This window comes from Anomalospiza imberbis, chromosome 22, assembly GCF_031753505.1.
Source record: "Anomalospiza imberbis isolate Cuckoo-Finch-1a 21T00152 chromosome 22, ASM3175350v1, whole genome shotgun sequence".
NCBI classification, from domain to species: domain Eukaryota; kingdom Metazoa; phylum Chordata; class Aves; order Passeriformes; family Viduidae; genus Anomalospiza; species Anomalospiza imberbis.
In genome coordinates, this window is record NC_089702.1 from 8,655,489 (window position 1) to 8,675,980 (window position 20,492).

General features: G+C 59.6%; 2 protein-coding genes across 3 annotated transcripts in view; one reads left to right on the forward strand and one right to left on the reverse strand.

Annotated features, from left to right (window-relative positions):
• POU6F1 (POU class 6 homeobox 1) overlaps positions 1-4,487 on the reverse strand; it is a 29,444-nt gene extending 24,957 nt beyond the window's left edge. For both annotated transcript variants that reach the window (XM_068212675.1, XM_068212673.1), the window contains exons 1-2: positions 4,401-4,487; positions 3,823-3,917 (exon numbers count right to left, since the gene is read on the reverse strand). In XM_068212675.1, coding sequence (XP_068068776.1) covers positions 3,823-3,876 — 54 coding nt within the window. In that variant the 5' untranslated portion in view covers positions 3,877-3,917; positions 4,401-4,487. The remainder of the gene's footprint in view (positions 1-3,822; positions 3,918-4,400) is intronic.
• Positions 4,488-17,451: 12,964 nt separating this feature from the next.
• Positions 17,452-20,369, forward strand: DAZAP2 (DAZ associated protein 2). The gene is made up of 4 exons (XM_068212753.1): positions 17,452-17,622; positions 18,639-18,791; positions 19,024-19,260; positions 20,211-20,369. Exons 1-4 carry the CDS (start codon positions 17,452-17,454, stop codon positions 20,334-20,336), a joined length of 687 nt encoding a protein of 228 aa, XP_068068854.1. The 3' UTR covers positions 20,337-20,369.
• Positions 20,370-20,492: the final 123 nt, after the last annotated feature.

The window sequence follows — 20,492 nt, forward strand, 5'->3', positions numbered from 1 at the left end:
CCTCTCCTTCCTCCTTCTCTCCCCTCGCTGAAAATCAGCCCCACCCAGTGTTATAGGTACACATTATAATATTGGCTTTTCGCAAATATTCAAATGCAATTTATATGCGTGGCGTTAAAGTAACTTTGTTGTAAATATACAGTTTGTATTTCTGTTGCTAATTAAGCTCAGTGCAATAGCTGATAGAAGTCTGCGTGTGTTAAAACGCCTGCTGGGATGGGATAACATCCCACGAACACGGGGTGAGGACACCTGTACAACTATCAGCACTCACCCACTGAACACAGTGTGGCCAGGGCCCAAACACTGGAGGTGATAAAGAGAAGGAGCCAGAACCACAGCCAGGAAACACGCATGCTCTAAAAAGGCGGCCCCGAGGAGGGGCCATGTAAAATAGCTCCTGGAATATGTAAAGTAGTTTATGCATATGCATAAGGGTCTATGAATATGCAAAACATACTGTAATTGGAAAGGTATTTAAGGGGTATCCCCAAAGGTGAAGGTCTGCTGTTGGCTGAGTGCCATAACCACCTTTGCTCTGTGGTCCTCGTCCCCTGTTGTCCTTTATTGAACTTTTTACATTTTCACACGAGAGTGACCGTGTTTTTCACACAACCTTTGCTCTGTGGTCCTTTGCTCTATTGCCCTTTCTAAAATTTTTACATTTTCACACGAGAGTGACCGTGTTTTTCACACAACCTTTGCTCTGTGGTCCTTTGCTCTATTGCCCTTTCTAAAATTTTTACATTTTCACACGAGAGTGACCGTGTTTTTCACACAACCTTTGCTCTGTGGTCCTTTGCTCTACTGCCCTTTCTAAAACTTTTTACATTTTCACATGAGTGTGACCGTGTTTTTCACACATTTCTCCCTGGTTTGGTGTTTTTGAAGACTGCTGCAGCTCTGGGGCATCTCCTGCCCTCCCCTGCCCTCCCTCCTCTCTTTCCTCTTCCTCTCCCTTCGGTGAAATCAGCCCCACCCAGGAAGATTTGGCTGTTTTGAGTGGCGGTGGGACACTGGGGAATGTTCAGGGTTAATGGTTTGCACCCCTGCCCAGCCGGGGAGGAGGGGACGGGTCTGAGCTGGGGCTGGAGCCAGAGAGGGGAGGAGAGGATTGATTTGGGTTCTGATCCCTGGGGATGGATTGGGATTCTGATCCCTGAGAATTGGGGTTCTGACCCCTGGGGATGGGGTGGGGATTCTCATCCCTGGGAATTGGGGTTCTAATCCCTGGAGATTGATTTGGGTTCTGATCCCCGGGAATTGGGGTTCTGACCCCTGGGGATAGATTGGGGTTCTGATCCTTGGGAATTGGGGTTCTGACCCCCGGGGATAGATTTGGGTTCTGATCCCTGGGGATGGATTGGGGTTCTGATCCCTGGGGATGGATTGGGGTTCTGATCCCCGGGAACTGGGGTTCTGACCCCTGGGGATGGATTGGGATTCTGATCCCTGGGAACTGATTGGGCTTCTGACCCCCAGGGATGGGTTGCAGTTCTGATCCCTGGGAATAGATTGGGGTTCTGATCCCCGAGGACTGATTTGGGTTCTGACCCCCGAGGATTGATTGGGTTCTGATCCTTGGGAATTGGGGTTCTGATCTCTAGGGATTGGGGTTCTGACCCCTGGGGATGGATTTGGATTCTGATCCCTGGGGACTAAGGTGCTGACCCCTGGGAATTGGGCTCTTGATCCCCAGGGATTTGGGTTCTCATCCCTGGGAATTGGGGTTCTGACCCCTGGGGATTGATTTGGATTCTAATCCCCAGGAATTGGGGTTTTGATCCCCAGGGATTGATTTGGGTTCTGATCCCCGAGGATTGATTGGGTTCTGATCCCCAGGGTTTGGGGTTCTGACCCCTGGGGATTGATTGGGGTTCTGACCCCTGGGGATTGATTTGGGTTCTGATCCCTGGGGATGGATTGGGATTCTGATCCCCAGGGATTAAGGTGCTGAACCCCAGGGATTGGGCTCCTGATCCCCAGGGATTTGGGTTCTCATCCCTGGGAATTTGGGTGCTGAACCTTGGGGATTGATTTGGATTCTAATCCCCAGGGACTGGGGTTCTGATCCCCAGGGATTGGAGTTCTGATCCCTGGGGATTGATTGGGGTTCTGATCCCCAGGGGTTAAGGGGCTGAACCCCAGGGATTGTGCTCCAGATCCCCAGGGACTGGGGTTCTGATCCCTGGGGATGGTTTGGGGTTCTGATCCCCGAGGATTGATTGGGATTCTGACCCCTGGGGATTGATTTGGGTTCTAATCCCTGGGAACTGGGTTTTTATCAGGCAGGTCCTGCCTCTCACAACTGCAAACCGCCCCAGACCCACCCTGGAGGTGTTGGGCCATTCCCATTCCTGAGTGTGGCCCTGAAGGGGTAAATGGGGTCTTGGAAGAGAAAGAGGATCTTCAGGGAATAAATGGGGTCCTGGAAGGGTAAATGGGTTCCTGAAGCACAAATGTGCCCCTAAAAGAGCAAATGGGGTTCTGAAATGGTAAATGATGTCCCGAGGGGTAAACGGGGCCATAAGTGGAAAATGGGGTGGTGTAGAGGAATTTCTCATGGAACAAGGGCATGATATCCTTGATGGTATTTCTTTGCAGGAACTGGACACCCCTGGCCTGCAGATTACAGAGTTACTTTAAAGTATTTAGGACATCCTTGAAAAGACAATAAGGTTTGTACAAACACAACAGTCAATGCTGGACGCTGAACACTGTCACGTACTAGAACTTGATCAGAGGCTTGTAGTGTAACAGCCAATCTAGAAGTGACTTGTGTATGTAATTATATTACATTAGCCAATGAATGTTAATTAGCTATTGCATTATGTAAGGCAATAAAGGTATAAAACATGAATAAATTAGACAATAAAGGAGGATGACATCTAGCCATATTGGTTTGAGTGTCATTACTCCGGCTGGCTCTCTGTGGGACCCTCTTCAGGGTGGTGGAAGAGTAAAGGGGTTCAAGGAGGGACGTTCCCACTCCCACAGGACATTCCCAGTCCCCAGGGGTGTTCCCACTGGCTCAGCCCCTCAGAGGGAGTGTGGGGTCCCAGCAGGGCCAGCATCCAGCAGAGCCCTCAGAGCGCCCCCAGACTCATTTCTGGGCCCTCCCCTGAAGACTGGGGGTGACCCCGGTGTTACATCAGAGGGGGTAAAACGCCCCCCGAGGGAGGATTAATTAATGGGTAATCAAACCTGCCTGTTCCACCTGAGCCTGTATTAACCCATCGAGCTGCTACCCCAAAACCTGCAGCAGGACCCCCCCCACCTGCAGCACCCCCACATCCACAGCACCCCACACCTGCAGAGTGTCCCCTCGAGCCTCACCTGGTGCAGGGCCAGGTGAGCCCCTCAAATCTCCTGCAGGTGTTCCAGCCCATCCCAGGGCACACAGGGGGGTCCCACCCCTGGCCTGGTTTTGGGTTCCCACCTCCGGCCTGGTTTTGGGGTCTCACCCCTGGCCTGGTTTTGGGGTGGGGATCCCATCCCCAGCCCGGTTTTGGGGTCCCACTCCCAGCCTGGTTTTGGGGTCCCACTCCCAGCCTGGTTTTGGGGTCTCACCCCTGGCCCGGTTTTGGGATCCCACTCCCAGCCTGGTTTTGGGGTCCCATCCCCAGCCCGGTTTTGGGGTCCCACTCCCAGCCTGGTTTTGGGATCCCACTCCCAGCCCGGTTTTGGGATCCCACTCCCAGCCTGGTTTTGGGATCCCACTCCCAGCCCGGTTTTGGGGTCCCACTCCCAGCCCGGTTTTGGGGTCCCACCCCCAGTCTGGTTTTGGGGTCCCACCCTGGCCCGGTTTTGGGGTCCCCATACCTGCTCGTTGACTGTCAGCAGGGCCTCCTGGGGCTGCCCCGGGCACGGCTCCATGGTGACCTGGCACAGGTGGGGAGGGTCACACCTGCCACATGCTGCAAGAGGGGACAAGGAGGGGCTGTCACCAACGGGGCGAGGGCCTGGGGATCCCCGGGGGGATTTGGTGTCTGGGGTTCCTCTCACCCCCTCTCAGCCCCTTTGAAACCCTAAAAACCAGGGATGGGCCAGGTGATGGCACCTCTCTGGAGCCCAAAGAGGGTCCCCAAATCTCCTGGTGACACCTGGCTGCCCTCCCACGCCCCTGGTGCTTCCTGAGGGCTCAGGATTCATCCCCCAAGGTGGGTTCACCTGCCCCAGAGAGCTGCCAGGGATCTGGGGGAACCCAAGTGACACCCCAAAGTCCTGTGGCAGCTTCTTCCTCCACCCGAGGCTGGAAAAGGTGGGAAAGCTTCTGCTGCTACCTTGCCCAGGTGGGACCATCCCTTCCCCTGCCCCCACACCTGTCAGACAGGGAAGGGCAAAGGGGGAACGGGGAAAGGAAAGGAATTCCATGGCTTTTGGGGGTCCCAGGTACTCACCCACTGTTTGTTCTGGGGTGAGGGACCCTCCCGGCTGAACTTGGGGCTGGATGTGGGTCCTGTCCCCCGGGACAGGCTGGGGGCTCCCGGGGTTCTGGGATCTCTCCGGCTTTCAGGGCTCCGGGTCTCTGCTGTCCTGGCTGCAGCTCTCAGGAATTCTGGGCTCCGGCTCTGCAAGTTTTGGGGTCTCTGGGCTCCTGTTCTCGTGGTTTTGGGGTCTCTGGGCTCCTGTTCTCGTGGTTTTGGGGTCTCTGGGCTCCGGATCTCTGGGTTTTGGGGTCTCTGGGCTCCAGCTCTGCAGGTTTTGGGGTCTCTGGGCTCTGATTCTCTGGGTTTTGGGGTCTCTGGGCTCCGGCTCTGCAGGTTTTGGGGTCTCTGGGCTCTGGCTCTGCAGGTTTTGGGGTGTCTGGGCTCTGATTCTCTGGGTTTTGGGGTCTCTGGGCTCCGGCTCTGCAGGTTTTGGGGTCTCTGGGCTCCGGCTCTGCAGGTTTTGGGGTGTCTGGGCTCTGATTCTCTGGGTTTTGGGGTCTCTGGGCTCCGGCTCTGCAGGTTTTGGGGTCTCTGGGCTCTGGCTCTCCAGCGTTCTGCCACTCCTGGTTTTGGGGCTCCTCCAAGTTTTGGGGTGCCTGGGTTTGACCTGGAGGGACACAAAACATTGGAGCTGTTCCCGTGCTGAGCTCTGGCTGCTCCCACACTCCCCAAAAACCTGGGAGCCCCAGGATCCCCCGCTTCCCCCCCTAAAGATGGAGGGGTTTTGGGAAAAGGCAACTCAATCAGGAGAAACAGGAAAGTCCCTGGATGTGTGGGGTTCTGAGGGACACCAGAACCTCCCCGTTACCCATCCCCAGCCAGCCCAGTCCGAGCCAAGCAGCCAAACTGGATTTATTCCAGCTCCACTGGAGCAGCAAAAGGCTGAGCAGGGCACAGGAGCCCCCAAATCCTTGGATTTCTCTCCCTGCTGCTGCTGGGAGGAGCCACAAATAACCCGGGAGGGAAGGGGGTGGGGAAGGGCTAATTAATGAGCCAATTAATCAGACATTTGTGATTCCAGGCTGGATGCAGGTGGGCATCCAGCTCTGGATCTGGGAGCGGGATCCTTTCCCTATCACAGATCCCGTTTTTCACACTTTTTGGGGTATTTTTTGGCATTTAATGTGACAAATAATTTATGCAGATGGTGGTGAGGGCAGGCAGGGAGGAGCAGCCACAGAGCAACAGATGGAGGGAAAGCATAAAATGCATAAAATAATAATAAAAATATTTAAAAATAAAGAAAGGGGGAAAAAAGGTGAGAGAAGGATATTTAGGATGCTGCCAATCTCCATGTGGATTTAGCTTCCATGTTAATTAAGTGTTGATGAGGCAGAGATGGACCCAAAATGGGTGGAAAACTGGGTTTGCCCAGGTGAGAACCCCCAAGAATGAGTCAAACTCCTCACTGCTGCTATCCTGGAGGGAATAATTCCCCCAAAATCCTTCCTTCCCTCTAAATTTGATGTCTTTTAATGTTTAATAGCATTCACAGATGGACAAGCTGAGGCAGGGGATGAGATGTCACCCCCAAAATACCCCAAATCCACCCACCTCCAACAAGGGTCACATCTGGAAAGCCCCATATGGGGGCCGGGGCAGCCAAATTCCAAAGGAAAATCTGGGAAAACTCATTTACTGCCCCAAAATCTTCCAGGGCAAAAGGGGCAGCCCTGAAAAAGGGGAGTTTGGGGGTTGGGGGGAATGACATAATTAAGGAAAATTGTTGAGCCAGGTGTGTGGCCACGGGGTGCCAGCACCCCGACCCCCCAAAATCCAGGGAATAACAATAAAAAATAAAAATAAAAAAATAAATAAATATTATAACAATAATAATGATAAAGAAAAACCCAAATAATAATGATAATAATACAAAACAACAAAATAATGATGATGATGATGATGATGATGATGATGATGATAATAATAATAATAATAATAATAATAAGCCATCAGAGATGAAATGCCCTGAGGAGGGACCCCAAACCTGCTGGGAACCAGGGAAAACCCCAAACCACTTGGCCACAGGTTTTCTGCCAGTTGAACTCCTTTTTGCACCACTAAAAAGGAACAATTTTCCCTGGTTTTTGCCATGTTTTCCCCAGTGAGATGCAGGGAGCAGCACCTGGCTCCGGGCCACGTGGCCAAGGTGCAATTCCTCAATCCCTGATTTCCTTCCCACCTTCCCAGTGTGTTTGGGGGCAGAATCCCGACCCCAAATCAAAGCTCCAGCATTCCTGGAGCCCCTGGCACCGGGAGCAGTGGGATCAGCTCGCAGTGACTTCCCAGGAATTTTTATTCCTGGGATTACAATCCCCTGCCAAGGCCAGAGCAGAGTTTGGTCCCCCAGAAATAGAAGCTGGAGATGGATGCCATGTCCTGAAGTGCCCCCGAGGACACACGACAGCCTGGAGCGGCAGCACAGGGGGCTTGGGGGCACGGGACCCCCCTGCACCTGCATCCCATGGGATCAGTGGGATCAGTGGGATCAGTGGGATTGATGGGATCAGTGGGATCGATGGGATTGATGGGATGGGATCAGTGGGATCAGTGGGATCAATGGGATGGGATTGATGGGATCAGTGGGATGGAATCAGTGGGATCAATGGGATCAGTGGGATGGAATCAGTGGGATTAGTGGGATCAATGGGATGGGATCAGTGGGATCAGTGGGATCAGTGGGATCAATGGGATCAGTGGGATCGATGGGATGGGATGGGATCGATGGGATCAGTGGGATCGATGGGATCAGTGGGATCGATGGGATCAGTGGGATCAATGGGATCAGTGGGATCGATGGGATCAGTGGGATCAATGGGATCAATGAGATCAACAGGATCAACAGGATCAATGGTATGGGATTAATAGGATCAATGGGAACAATGGGATTGGATCAATAACATCAACAGGATTGATGGGATGGGATCAATGGGATGCTATTAATGAGATCAATGGGATGGGATCAGTGGGATGGAATCAGTGGGATCAATGGGATCAGTGGGATGGAATCAGTGGGATCAATGGGATCAGTGGGATCAATGGGATCAGTGGGATGGGATCAGTGGGATCAGTGGGATCAATGGGATGAGATCATTGGGATCAATGGGATCAGTGGGATTGATGGGATCAATGGGATCAGTGGGATCAATGGGATCAATGGGATGGGATCAGTGGGATCAATGGGATCAGTGGGATCGATGGGATGGGATCGATGGAATCAGTGGGATGGGATCAGTGGGATTGATGGGATCAGTGGGATGGGATCAGTGGGATCAACGGGATTGATGGGATCAATGGGATCAATGGGATGGGATTGATGGGATCGATGGGATCAATGGGATCAGTGGGATCAATGGGATGGGATCAGTGGGATCAATGGGATCAGTGGGATCAGTGGGATCAATGGGGTGGGATCAGTGGGATCGATGGGATCAGTGGGATGGGATCAGTGGGATCAGTGGGATTGATGGGATCAATGGGATCAATGGGATGGGATTGATGGGATCAGTGGGATGGAATCAGTGGGATCAATGGGATCAGTGGGATGGAATCAGTGGGAGCAGTGGGATCAGTGGGATTGATGGGATCGATGGGATCAATAGGATCAATGGGATGGGATCAGTGGGATCAGTGGGATCAATGGGATCAGTGGGATCGATGGGATGGGATGGGATGGGATCGATGGGATCAGTGGGATCGATGGGATCAGTGGGATGGGATCAGTGGGATCGATGTGATCAGTGGGATCGATGGGATCAATGGGATCAATGGGATGGGATCAGTGGGATCAATGGGATCAGTGGGATCAATGGGATCAGTGGGATCAGTGGGATCAGTGGGATCGATGGGATGGGATGGGATCAATGGGATCAATGAGATCAACAGGATCAACAGGATCAATGGGATGGGATTAATAGGATCAACAGGATCAATGGGATGGGATCAATGGGAACAATGGGATTGGATCAATAACATCAACAGGATCAATGGGATGGGATCAATGGGAACGATGGGATGGGATCAATGGGAACAATGGGATTGGATCAATAACATCAACAGGATCGATGGGATGGGATCAATGGCATCAATGGGATGAGATCAATGGGATTGCATGGGATGGGATGGGATGGGGTCAATGGTATGCTATCAATGGGATCGGTGGAATGGAATCAATAGGATCAACAGGATTGATGGGATGGGATGGGATGGGATGGGATGGGGTGGGGTGGGATGGGATGGGATGGGATGGGATGGGGTGGGGTGGGATGGGATGGGATGGGATGGGATGGGATGGGATGGGATGGGATGGGGTGGGGTGGGGTGGGATGGGATGGGATGGGATGGGATGGGATGGGATGGGATGGGATGGGATGGGGTGGGGTGGGATGGGATGGGATGGGATGGGATGGGATGAGATGGGATGGGATGGGGTGGGGTGGGATGGGATGGGATGGGATGGGATGAGATGGGATGGGGTGGGGTGGGATGGGATGGGATGGGATGGGGTGGGGTGGGGTGGGGTGGGATGGGATGGGATGGGATGGGATGGGGTGGGGTGGGGTGGGATGGGATGGGGGGGCAGTGCTGTGCCCCCACTGCTCCTTTGGGCGGTTCACGTGGGTTGCAGGGTTGAAGAACAAGAGTTACCCCGGGATGGCCATGGATGGAGGGGCTGAGGACAGATCTGGGGGGACATGGGACAACACAGCCCCATCCCCTTCCTTCCCCCCAAAATGAGGACCCCCCGTGGCCCCCATCCCTGTGCAGCTCCCAGGGAAAGTCCCCTCACCCCAAAACTGCCAAAGGAGGGGCTCAGGGTGGCTGTGGGGGCAATTCCCCCCTCTATGGGGTGCTCAGTCCCCCCAAACCCCCACAGCCCCCCCCGCTGTTCTGCAGCACCCCAAAATGTCCTTGACCCCCCCTCCCCAGTCTTCCTTTGCCCCTCAAACCTCGGTACCCCCCTGAAATTCCCCTGCCCTGCCTTTCCCTCAAATCCCACTGTCTCGCCTCTGGGGATCCCAACAGGACCTGCCCCCCTCTGCCCTGCTTCTCTTCTCCTGCACCCCAAAACTCATCCCCCAAATCCTCCTGCTACCCCCACCCTGGGCAGTCACCCCCCTTCCCTGCCCTGGGGCTCTCCAGCTCCCTCCTACCATTTTCCTGACCCCCCCCAGTTCCGGGGTGACCCAGGGACCCTCACTTACCCAAAGGCCCCCCTAAATCCTCACCACCCCCTCTGCCCCCACTCAGAGCCTTCGTGTCCCCCCCATTCTCCCCAGAGCCCCCCAGCCTCTCTCACCCCCTGCCCTCCCCAAAACTGCCTTTGCCCCCCAAATCCCGGTGGCCCCTCCCGGGCAGGACCCCAAAACTGTCCCCACCTCCCGCCCTGTGTCTCCTTCCCTGCACCCTGAGCCCACCACCCGCACCCCCAATTCCTCCTGCCCCCCCCCCCCCCCCACTTCCTCCTTTTCCTGCCCCGGGGCTCTCCAGCCCTTCTTCCCCCTTCCTGGATCCCAAAATTGACGGCTGTTCCCGGGGACCCCCTTAGCCGAGGTCCTCCTGGCACCCCCAACCCCAATTTCTGTGCCCCACAACACGTGGTGTCCCCCCAATTTCCCCTACAAACCCAGCGCCTGCCTCCAGGCCACTGTGCCCCACAGGCCCCCCCAAAATCCCCCTTCCCCCCTTGGACTCCCTCCGGGGGTCCCGGCAGGACCCCCACCATGTCCTGTGCCCCTCAGCACACCTTCTCCTTTCCTACACCCCCAAATCCATCCCCCGCCCCCCCGAATTCCTCATGCCCCCCTCAGGGCGGTCACCCCCGTTCCCTGCCCCCCAGCCCCCCAGTCCCCCGCTTCACGGACCCCCCCAGTTGCGGGGTGCCCCCAGGGACCCCACTTGTGCGAGGTGCCCCCATCACCCGCCAACCCTCAGCTCCCATTCTGGTGCCCCCCGCTCCCACCTGCCCCCCCTCAGAGCGTTCGTGTCCCCCCAGTTCTCCCCAATTCCCCCTCGAGCCCTTCTGCTCCCCCCCCCCCCAACCGCCTTTGCCCCCCAAATCCCGCTGGGTGTCTTTGCCCTCCCAGGACCCCAAAACTGTCCCCACCGCCCGCCCTGTGTCTCCTCTCCTGCACCCCAAACCTCACCGCCCGCACCCCCAAATCCCCCTGCCCCCCCATCCACCCCGGACATCCCCCCCCTTTCCCTGACCCGGGGTTCTCCAGCCCCTCTTCCCTGCCCCCCCCCCCCCACTCTGGGGTTCCCCCAGGGGTGTCCCCTAAGCCGGGGTCCCCCCTGACCCCCCCCGGTCCCCCCCAGTCCCCCTCGTCCCCTCCGCCCCCCCCCAGTGCCTGCGCGTTTCTCCCCAGTTCCTCCCAGTTCTCCCCAGTTCTCTCCCCGGCCCCCCCGCCCCGCTCCGAGCCCCTCTGCCCCCCCAAACCTCCCCTGGCCTCCCTTTCCCCCCCAAATCCCGCTGCCCCCCCCCGCTGTCCCCCGTTTTCCGCCGTTTTCTCCCCTCCCCGCCCCCCCCCACCGCTCTTTATCATAAATATATAAATTATGCTAATTACGCCATTGCATATTCACCGCGCCGGGCCCGCCGCCCCCCGCCCGCCCCGGCCCCGCACTCACCGAGCCGGGGGTCGGGGGTCCGGGGGGGCCCCGGGGGGGCCGGGGGGGCCCGGGGGGTCCCCGCCGCTCGCGCCGCTCCCGCGATCGCCGCGGTCGCGACGGCGGCGGCGGCACAAAGGGGCGGGGGGCGGCGGCGGCGGAGCGGCCCCGGGACCCCAGGCCGGGCCCGGGCCGCCGGCGGGAGCGGCGGGGGGCGGTCACGGGGGGCTCGGTGCCGCGGGGGTCCCGGGAGGGGATTTTCGGCGCTTCCCGGGGTTTCGGGGCTGCTGCGTCATGAACATAATTTATGCGCAGGCCGCTGCCGCAGGGGCGATCCCGCCCGCCGCCGCTGGGGGCGCTGCGAGCGCCGCCGCAGAGAGCCCGCGACCCCCGGGACCCCCGGGAGAGAGAGACCCCGGGAACCCCGGGAGAGAGAGACCCCGGGAGAGAGAGACCCCGGGACAGAGAGAGAGACCCCGGGACCCCGGGAGAGAGAGACCCCGGGAACCCCGGGAGAGAGAGACCCCGGGAACCCCGGGAGAGAGAGACCCCGGGACAGAGAGAGAGACCCCGGGACCCCGTGAGAGAGAGACCCCGGGACCCCCGGGAGAGAGAGACCCCGGGAGAGAGAGACCCCGGGAGAGCGAGACCCCGGGAACCCCGGGAGAGAGAGACCCCGGGAACCCCGGGAGAGAGAGACCCCGGGAGAGGGAGACCCCGGGAGAGAGAGACCCCGGGACCGAGAGACCCCGGGACCGAGAGACTCCAGGAACCCCGAGACAGAGAGACCCCTGGACAGAGAGAGACTCGGGAACCCCGGGAGAGAGAGACCCCGTGAGAGAGAGACCCCGGGAACCCCGGGAGAGAGAGACCCCGGGACACAGAGCCCAGGGACCCCCGGGAGAGGAACCCCGGGACACAGAGCCCGGGAGAGAGACCCCGGGAACCCCGGGAGATGGACCCCAGGAGAGAGACCCCGGGAGAGGAACCCAGGGAGCCCCCCGGGACAGGGTCCCCGAGACGGAGACTCCCGGGATAGAGAGGCCGGGACCCCTGGGAGAGAGACCCCCGAGACCATCCAGAGACCCCCCCGCTGGGACAGAGAACCCCGGGACCCCCCGGGACACGCCCTGGAAACCCCCCAGCCAGACACCCCGGGGACCAGAGACCCCCTCCGGGAACCCCCTAAAAGCCAGAGGGTCCCGAGATGCCCCAGGTGGGGGCAAAAGACCCGCAGAGCCAGAGAGCCCCCCACAACAGAGGGACACCCCAGAGCCCCCCGGGGTCTAAGGCACCAGGGACATCCCCAGAACCAGAACCCCCCCGAAACCAGAGACCCCCCGAGCTGCAGAGGCCTCCTCAGCCCTGGAACCCCAAAACCAGAGACCCTCCCCGGCACTAGAACCACCTCCAGCCCCAGACCCCGGAGTGCCAGGACCCCCAAAACCCCGGATCCCCCATCCAGGACCCCCAAAACCCCGGACCCCGGGGTGCCAGGACCCCCAAAATCCCGGATCCCCCATCCAGGACCCCCCAGACCCCGGAGTGCCAGGACCCCCAAAACCCCGGATCCCCCATCCAGGACCCCCAAAACCCCGGATCCCCCATCCAGGACCCCCCCAAAACCCTGGACCCCCAACCCCCCGGAGTGTCAGGACCCCCCCAGACGAGAGGGGACAAAGAGGACAAGGGGGGGGGACAGGACCAAATATTAATGACCCCAGAGCCTCCTCATTAATAATCATTAATATTCATTAATATTCTAATTAGCCCAGGTGCACCTGTTATTGGCAGCCGCGGCCCAGTTCTGCCGGCTTCATTTGCATACGCGCTGCCGTGATTATGAATATTTAATACAAATCGTTAAATACCTACAGCTAGTTAAATCCCATGCTCATTTGCATACATTTGCATAGAGCTAATAGTTTACATACGGGGAAAGGAAAACAGCTCGGGTGGGGGGGCGGATTTTAATTAACAAAGACTCGGCTGAGGGGGGCCGTGGGGGGCGGGGGGGGTGGAGGGAGGGGCGTCCCTGAATGGGTCTGGGGGTCCCTAAGTGGGTCTGGGGGTCCATAAATGGGTCTGGGGGGTCCCTAAGTGGGTCTGAGGGTCCCTAAACGGGTCTGGGGGGGGCGAGAGGGGTCCCTAAGCGGGGTCTGGGGATAGAGGGAGGTCGTTAAGTGGGTCTGGGGGTCCCTAAGTAGGGTCGGGGGGTCCCTAATCGGGGTCTGGGGGTCCCTAAGAGGAGTCTGGGGTCCCTAAGTGGGGTCGGGGGGTCCCTAAGTGGAGTCTGGGGTCCCTAATTGGGGTCTGGAGTCCCTAAGTGGGGTCTGGGGGTCCCTAAGCGGGGGTCCCTCGGCGGGGTCTTGGGTCCCAAAGTGGGGTCTGGAGGTCCCTAATTGGGGTCTGGGGTCCCTAAGAGGAGTCTGGGGGTCCCTGGGCGGGGTCTGGGGTCCCTAAGTGGGGTCTGGGAGTCCCTAAGTGGGGTCAGGGGGTCCCTAAGCGGGGTCGGGGGTTCTCTAAGCGAAGTCTGAAGTCCCTAAGTGGGGTCAGGGGGTCCCTAAGCGGGGGTCCCTGGGCGGGGTCTGGGGGTCCCAAAGTGGGGTCTGGGGTCCCTAAGAGGAGTCTGGGGGTCCCTAAGCGGGGTCTGGGGGTCGCTAATCGGGGTCTGGGGGTCCCTAAGGGGAGTCTGGAGTCCCTAAGTGGGGTCGGGGGGTCCCTAAGCGGGGGTCCCTGGGCGGGGTCTTGGGTCCCAAAGTGGGGTCTGGAGGTCCCTAAGCGGGATCGGGGGTCCCTAAGCAGAGTCTGGGGTCCCTAAGCGGGGTCGGGGGTCCCTAAGCAGGGTCGGGGGTCCCTAAGCGGGGTCGGGGGTCCCTAAGCGGGGTCTGGGGTCCCTGGGCGGGGTCCCTAAAGGGCCCGAGGGTCCCGGGGGTCTGCAGAGCAGAGCAGAGCAGAGCAGAGCAGAGGGGGTCCGGGGGGGTCCCGGGGGGTCCCGGGGGTCTGCAGAGCAGAGCAGAGCAGAGCAGAGGGGGTCCGGGGGGGTCCCGGGGGTCCCGGGGGTCTGCAGAGCAGAGCAGAGCAGAGCAGAGGGGGTCCCGGGGGTCCCGGGGGGGTCCCGGGGGTCTGCAGAGCAGAGCAGAGCAGAGGGGGTCCCGGGGGGTCCCGGGGGTCTGCAGAGCAGAGCAGAGCAGAGCAGAGGGGGTCCCGGGGGGTCCCGGGGGTCCCGGGGGTCTGCAGAGCAGAGCAGAGCAGAGCAGAGGGGGTCCCGGGGGGTCCCGGGGGGTCCCGGGGGTCCCGGGGGTCTGCAGAGCAGAGCAGCGGGGGTCCCGGGGGGTCCCGGGGGGTCCCGGGGTCTGCAGAGCAGAGCAGAGGGGGTCCCGGGGGGTCCCGGGGGTCCCGGGGGTCTGCAGAGCAGAGCAGAGGGGGTCCCGGGGGGTCCCGGGGGGTCCCGGGGGTCCCGGGGGTCTGCAGAGCAGAGCAGAGCAGAGCAGAGCAGAGGGGGTCCCGGGGGTCCCGGGGGGGTCCCGGGGGTCTGCAGAGCAGAGCAGAGCAGAGGGGGTCCCGGGGGGTCCCGGGGGTCTGCAGAGCAGAGCAGAGCAGAGCAGAGGGGGTCCCGGGGGGTCCCGGGGGTCCCGGGGGTCTGCAGAGCAGAGCAGAGCAGAGCAGAGGGGGTCCCGGGGGGTCCCGGGGGGTCCCGGGGGTCCCGGGGGTCTGCAGAGCAGAGCAGCGGGGGTCCCGGGGGGTCCCGGGGGGTCCCGGGGTCTGCAGAGCAGAGCAGAGGGGGTCCCGGGGGGTCCCGGGGGTCCCGGGGGTCTGCAGAGCAGAGCAGAGGGGGTCCCGGGGGGTCCCGGGGGGTCCCGGGGGTCCCGGGGGTCTGCAGAGCAGAGCAGAGCAGAGCAGAGGGGGTCCCGGGGGTCCCGGGGGTCCCGGGGGTCTGCAGAGCAGAGCAGAGCAGAGCAGAGGGGGTCCCGGGGGGTCCCGGGGGTCCCGGGGGTCTGCAGAGCAGAGCAGAGGGGGTCCCGGGGGTCCCGGGGGTCCCGGGGGTCCCGGGGGTCGCGGCCAGCCCTGAGGGCACGGCCGGAGCCCCGGGGGCAGCTCCGGGCCCCCCGGGCCGGGCTGGTCCCACCGCGAAGGATAAAGCGATTTTTTTTTCCCTTCTCTGCGCGTTCTGCAAGCGAGGCACATCGCCCCTCATGAATTATTCATGAGCACACCCCCCGCGCGGCCGGGAGGCTCATTTGCATATTCATGAGCACTCGCTGCATTATTCATGAGCGGCGCGCTCGCATTTGGGACGGCGCCGGAGGAAAACCGCGGGGGAAAAGGAAAATGTGGGCGAAATGAAGGGACAGGGAGCGGGAAAAGCACCCCAAAACCGGGAATTTTAGACTTTCAGGGGGCGTTTTACAACCTTGGATGATCTAGAGATGTATGGACGGTTTATATATAACTTTATATATGTGACACTCGTTATATAATATTTTATGCTCTTGGTTTATCAGTATTTGTTGGTTTTTTAAAAATATATTATACTATTGTGCTAGATATTGTGCCTTTATAGAAATATTTATCGGCGTACATTCATGTTATACTATATATTTATATATTAATGCAAAATTATATTATTTTTGTACTAATATATTCTATTAATTAATATAATGTTTTATTTATTAATCCTTTATTTATTCCTATGTATTATACACAACACTGCTGTACCAATATTTTTAATATTATCGATTAGATGTATGTATTATTCTACTATGTATTATATACCTCAAAAGATTTTATAGCTATTTTATAAATACTTAATAAATATTAATTTTAACTGTACTGTATATTAAATTCTAATGTTATGTTCTTTAGATTAAATATATAATTTAAAATATAATATATATATATATTAAATTAATATATGATGTAATAGATATCATATATTAATGTAATATATAATAATTTCATTAATATTATATATTAATAAAATTATTATATATTATTATATATTATTATATATTATAATATATATAATATATATTATATATATTATATATTTATATTATATATTTATATTATATATTTATATTATATATTTATATTATATATTATATATACATATAATTAATATATTATTATATATTAATATAATATATAATTAATATAAAATATTAATATATATTAATATAATATATAAATTATTATATTGATAAAATATAGTATATATGCATTATATTAATGTAATATATAAAGTATATATTATATTAATATACTATATAAAATATATATTAGCAAATATATGACTTATGATAAATTCTTATTAAATTCCCATTCTTCTTAATGCGCAAACACAGAACGCCGTTATTTCATCACCAGGATCTCCGATTACTGTCGATATTTGAGATCTATTTCGTTTTTAAACTATATTTTCGCCCCGCGCTCCGTGCCCAGCCCCGCCTCCCCCTGCACCTGGACCAGGTGAGTCCCTCACAGCCCCCAGAGCCCACTTAGGGACCCCAGACCCCACTTAGGGACCCCAGACCCCACTTAGGGACCCCAGACCCCATTTAGGGCCCCCAGACCCCACTTAGGGACCCCAGACCCCATTTAGGGCCCCCAGACCCCATTTAGGGCCCCCAGACCCCACTTAGGGACCCCAGACCCCATTTAGGGGCCCCAGACCCCATTTAGGGACCCCAGACCCCATTTAGGGACCCCAGACCCCACTTAGGGACCCCAGACCCCATTTAGGGCCCCCAGACCCCATTTAGGGACCCCCCGACCCCATTTAGGGCCCCCAGACCCCACTTAGGGCCCCCAGACCCCATTTAGGGCCCCCAGACCCCACTTAGGGACCCCCCGACCCCATTTAGGGCCCCCAGACCCCACTTAGGGACCCCAGACCCCATTTAGGGCCCCCAGACCCCATTTAGGGACCCCAGACCCCACTTAGGGCCCCCAGACTCCATTTAGGGGCCCCAGACCCCATTAAGTGACCCCCCGACCCCACTTAGGGCCCCCAGACCCCACTTAGGGACCCCAGACCCCATTTAGGGCCCCCAGATCCCATTTAGGGACCCCAGATCCCATTTAGGGACCCCAGACCCCACTTAGTGACCCCAGACCCCATTTAGGGCCCCCAGACCCCATTTAGGGCCCCCAGACCCCACTTAGGGACCCCCCGACCCCATTTAGGGACCCCAGACCCCACTTAGGGCCCCCAGACCCCATTTAGGGCCCCCAGACCCCATTTAGGGACCCCCCGACCCCACTTAGGGACCCCAGACCCCATTTAGGGACCCCAGACCCCATTTAGGGCCCCCCCCGTGACCCCGCCCCCATCGCGACCCTCCCTCACCCCCCCCCCCCACCGTTTCCCGCGGCCCCTTTAAGAGCGCGTGGCCCCGCCCCCAGCGCGATGACGTCACGCCGTTCGCTTCCCGTCCCGCTTCCTGCCCCGTCCCTCACCCTCCCCCGCGGGTCGCCCCCGCCTCCTCCTCCTCCTCCTCCTCCTCCTCCTGCCCCCGCCGTGACCGCGGGAGCCGCCGCCGCCATGAACGGCAAAGGCAAGGCCGGGGCGGGGCCCTCGGTGCCTTTTACCGGAGCCCCCGCCCCCAGCCGGGAGCGCCGCCCCGGGCGCGCGGCGCCTTTAAGGGCGCGTGAGGGCGCGGGCCGGGCGAGGCCGAGGGGGCGGGGCGGGGGGCGGGGCCAGGGTTGCCATGGAGACGCGTGCTCAGCCTCGCTTTGACCCGGGAGGCGGGGCTGGGGCCGGGGGTGGGGGGAGATACCATGGGGGGGGCATGGAGGGGGGTGAGAATTTGGGGGAGATACCATTGGGGGGCACGGGGGGGGAGGAGATACCATTGGGGGGGCACGGGGGGGGGTGAGGCTTTGGGGGGAGATACCATTGGGGGGCACGGGGGGGGAGGGGTGAGGCTTTGGGGGGAGATACCATTGGGGGGGGCACGGGGGGGGTGAGACTTTGGGGGGAGATACCATTGGGGGGCACGGGGGGGGAGGGGTGAGGCTTTGGGGGGAGATACCATTGGGGGGGGCATGGAGGGGGGTGAGACTTTGGGGGGAGATACCATTGGGGGGGCACGGGGGGGGAGGGGTGAGGCTTTGGGGGAGATACCATTGGGGGGCACGGGGGGGGTGAGGCTTTGGGGGGAGATACCATTGGGGGGGCACGGGGGGGGGGGGTGAGGATTTGGGGGGAGATATCATTGGGGGGCACGGGGGGGGAGGGGTGAGGCTTTGGGGGGAGATACCATTGGGGGGGCACGGGGGGGGAGGGGTGAGGCTTTGGGGGGAGATACCATTGGGGGGGCACGGGGGGGTGAGGCTTTGGGGGGAGATACCATTGGGGGGGCACGGGAGGGGGTGAGGCTTTGGGGGGAGATACCGTGGTGGGGGGGGTCTGGAGCCTTTAGGGGGAGTGGGGGGCGATGCTGTTGGGGGGGGCAGGGGGGTGCCAGCGCTGGGGGGACACTGAGGCCGGGCTGGTGCCATGGGGGCACTGGGGGAGCTCCCCCGGGGGGGGCGGTGATGGGGCTGATGCCCTGGGGGGCACAGGGGCGATGCCGTTTCCTGGCGGTCCCGCAGCCCTGGCTCCCGGCTCTCCTGACCCGTTTCTCTCCCCCAGGGCCGTTTCCAGGCCAGCCCTTGTTGCCCGGCCCGGCCCCCCCCGGGTACCCCCAGACTCTGCCCCTGCTGCAGCCGCCCCCCTACCTTGAGCCTGCACCTGCGTACCCCGAGGTAGGTGGGGGCATTTCCCTGGGACCCCTCCTGTCCGTGGCCCAGGGGCGCCCTGGAGCTCACCTGCTTCCCTTGGACAGGGACCCTCCTTCCCAAAGCCCCTTTAAAGCCCAGGGGTGAACTCCAGGTGGCTCCCTGCTCCCGCAGGCAGGTGAGAGTCCCCCGGGTGCTGGATGCACACCTGGGTGGGGGATGACCCCTGTCTGACCTCGCCGACTCCGTGTTTTTCCAGCTCTACCGTCTCAGCTTCGTCCCCCTGGGCGCTGCTGGCATCCCCCCCGTGTCCCCAGCGTACCCCGGTGCGTCCCTGTACCTGCCCCTGGCCCCGCCGCCGCCCGTGGGGGCTCTGGGCTCCCCCGTGGCCTATTTCCCCCTGGGACAGGTGTACCCCCCGGGCTCCACCGTGCTGCTGGAAGGGGGCTTTGACACCGCAGCCAGGCTGGGGACCGGTGGCACTGCCAGCCTCCCGGTGAGTGCAGGGGGATCTGTGGCTTTTGGGATGGGGTGGGGAGGTTTGGGACAGGTGGCACTGCCAGCCTCCCGGTGAGTGCAGGGGGATCTGTGGCTTTTGGGATGGGGTGGGGAGGTTTGGGGCAGGTGGCACTGCCAGCCTCCCCGTGAGTGCAGGGGGATCTGTGACTTTTGGGATGGGGAGGTTTGGGACAGGTGGCACTGCCAGCAGCCAGCGCAGGTGGATCCACAGAACTGGGGGATTTGGGTGGGGAGGGACCAGAAAATCACCTGGCCCTGGCCCAGGGGAGTCCCAGCCCCATCCCGCCCGGCCTCGGGCGCTTCCAGGTGGGATCAGGGGTCACAGGTGTTTCTGGTTCACAGCCGGGCTGGGCGTGGCTGCCGCTGCCCAAATCTGGCCTGGGGGGAGCAGGGCAAGGGGGGCTCTGGCCACCTGACCTTACCTGTCCCCACAGCTGGGCCTGGCACTGCCTGCGAGCTGGGGGAGGCTCGGCTCACCTGGGCCCTGCTTCCCCAGGCCCCCTTGGCTCGCCTTTCCCGGAGCCTGAGAGGTTCCTGCTCCCCTGGAATTCCCACCTGTAGCTTGGGGACAGCCGGAGAGCGTGTCCCCCAGGTGGCAGCACAGGGGACAGGTGTCCCCCACCTGGCCCAGGTGCCACAGGCCTCAGGGGTGGGTCAGGGCTGAGGACCCGTGTCCCAGCCGCTGTGCCTCAGCAGGGGTTGGGGACACTGCTGTGTCCCCACAGCCCGCGGGGGCTTCACGCCCGCTCTGGGTGTGACACCGCCCTCGGCTGTCCCCTCCTGTGACAGTGACCTCGTGTCTCCCCTGTCACACGGCCTTGTCCCCGCTCCTGTCGTGACAGTGACCTCGGCTGTCCCCTGTCGTGACAGTGACCTCGGCTGTCCCCTGTCGTGACAGTGACCCGTCCCTCCGTTTGTGTCTTGCAGCCGCCGCCCGCCGGGTGCCCCCCGGCTGCCCCTCCGGTGCCCGTCCTGCCCGGAGCCGCCGTCCTGCTGCCCCCGCGCAAGGGGGGCTTCCCGGGGGGGGCTGGGGGCGGCTTCAGCCTCTGGTGAGGGGGGGGGGGCCGGGTTTGGGGGGACCCCCGCCCGTCAGCACCTCCCCCCAGGTACCTGCCCCGGGCCTGGGGAGCCCCAAAGGCCGGGGAGGGACACCCACCCCCGCAGGTGACACGAGTGGTGACAGGGGAGGGGTTTGGTCAGCTGGGGGGG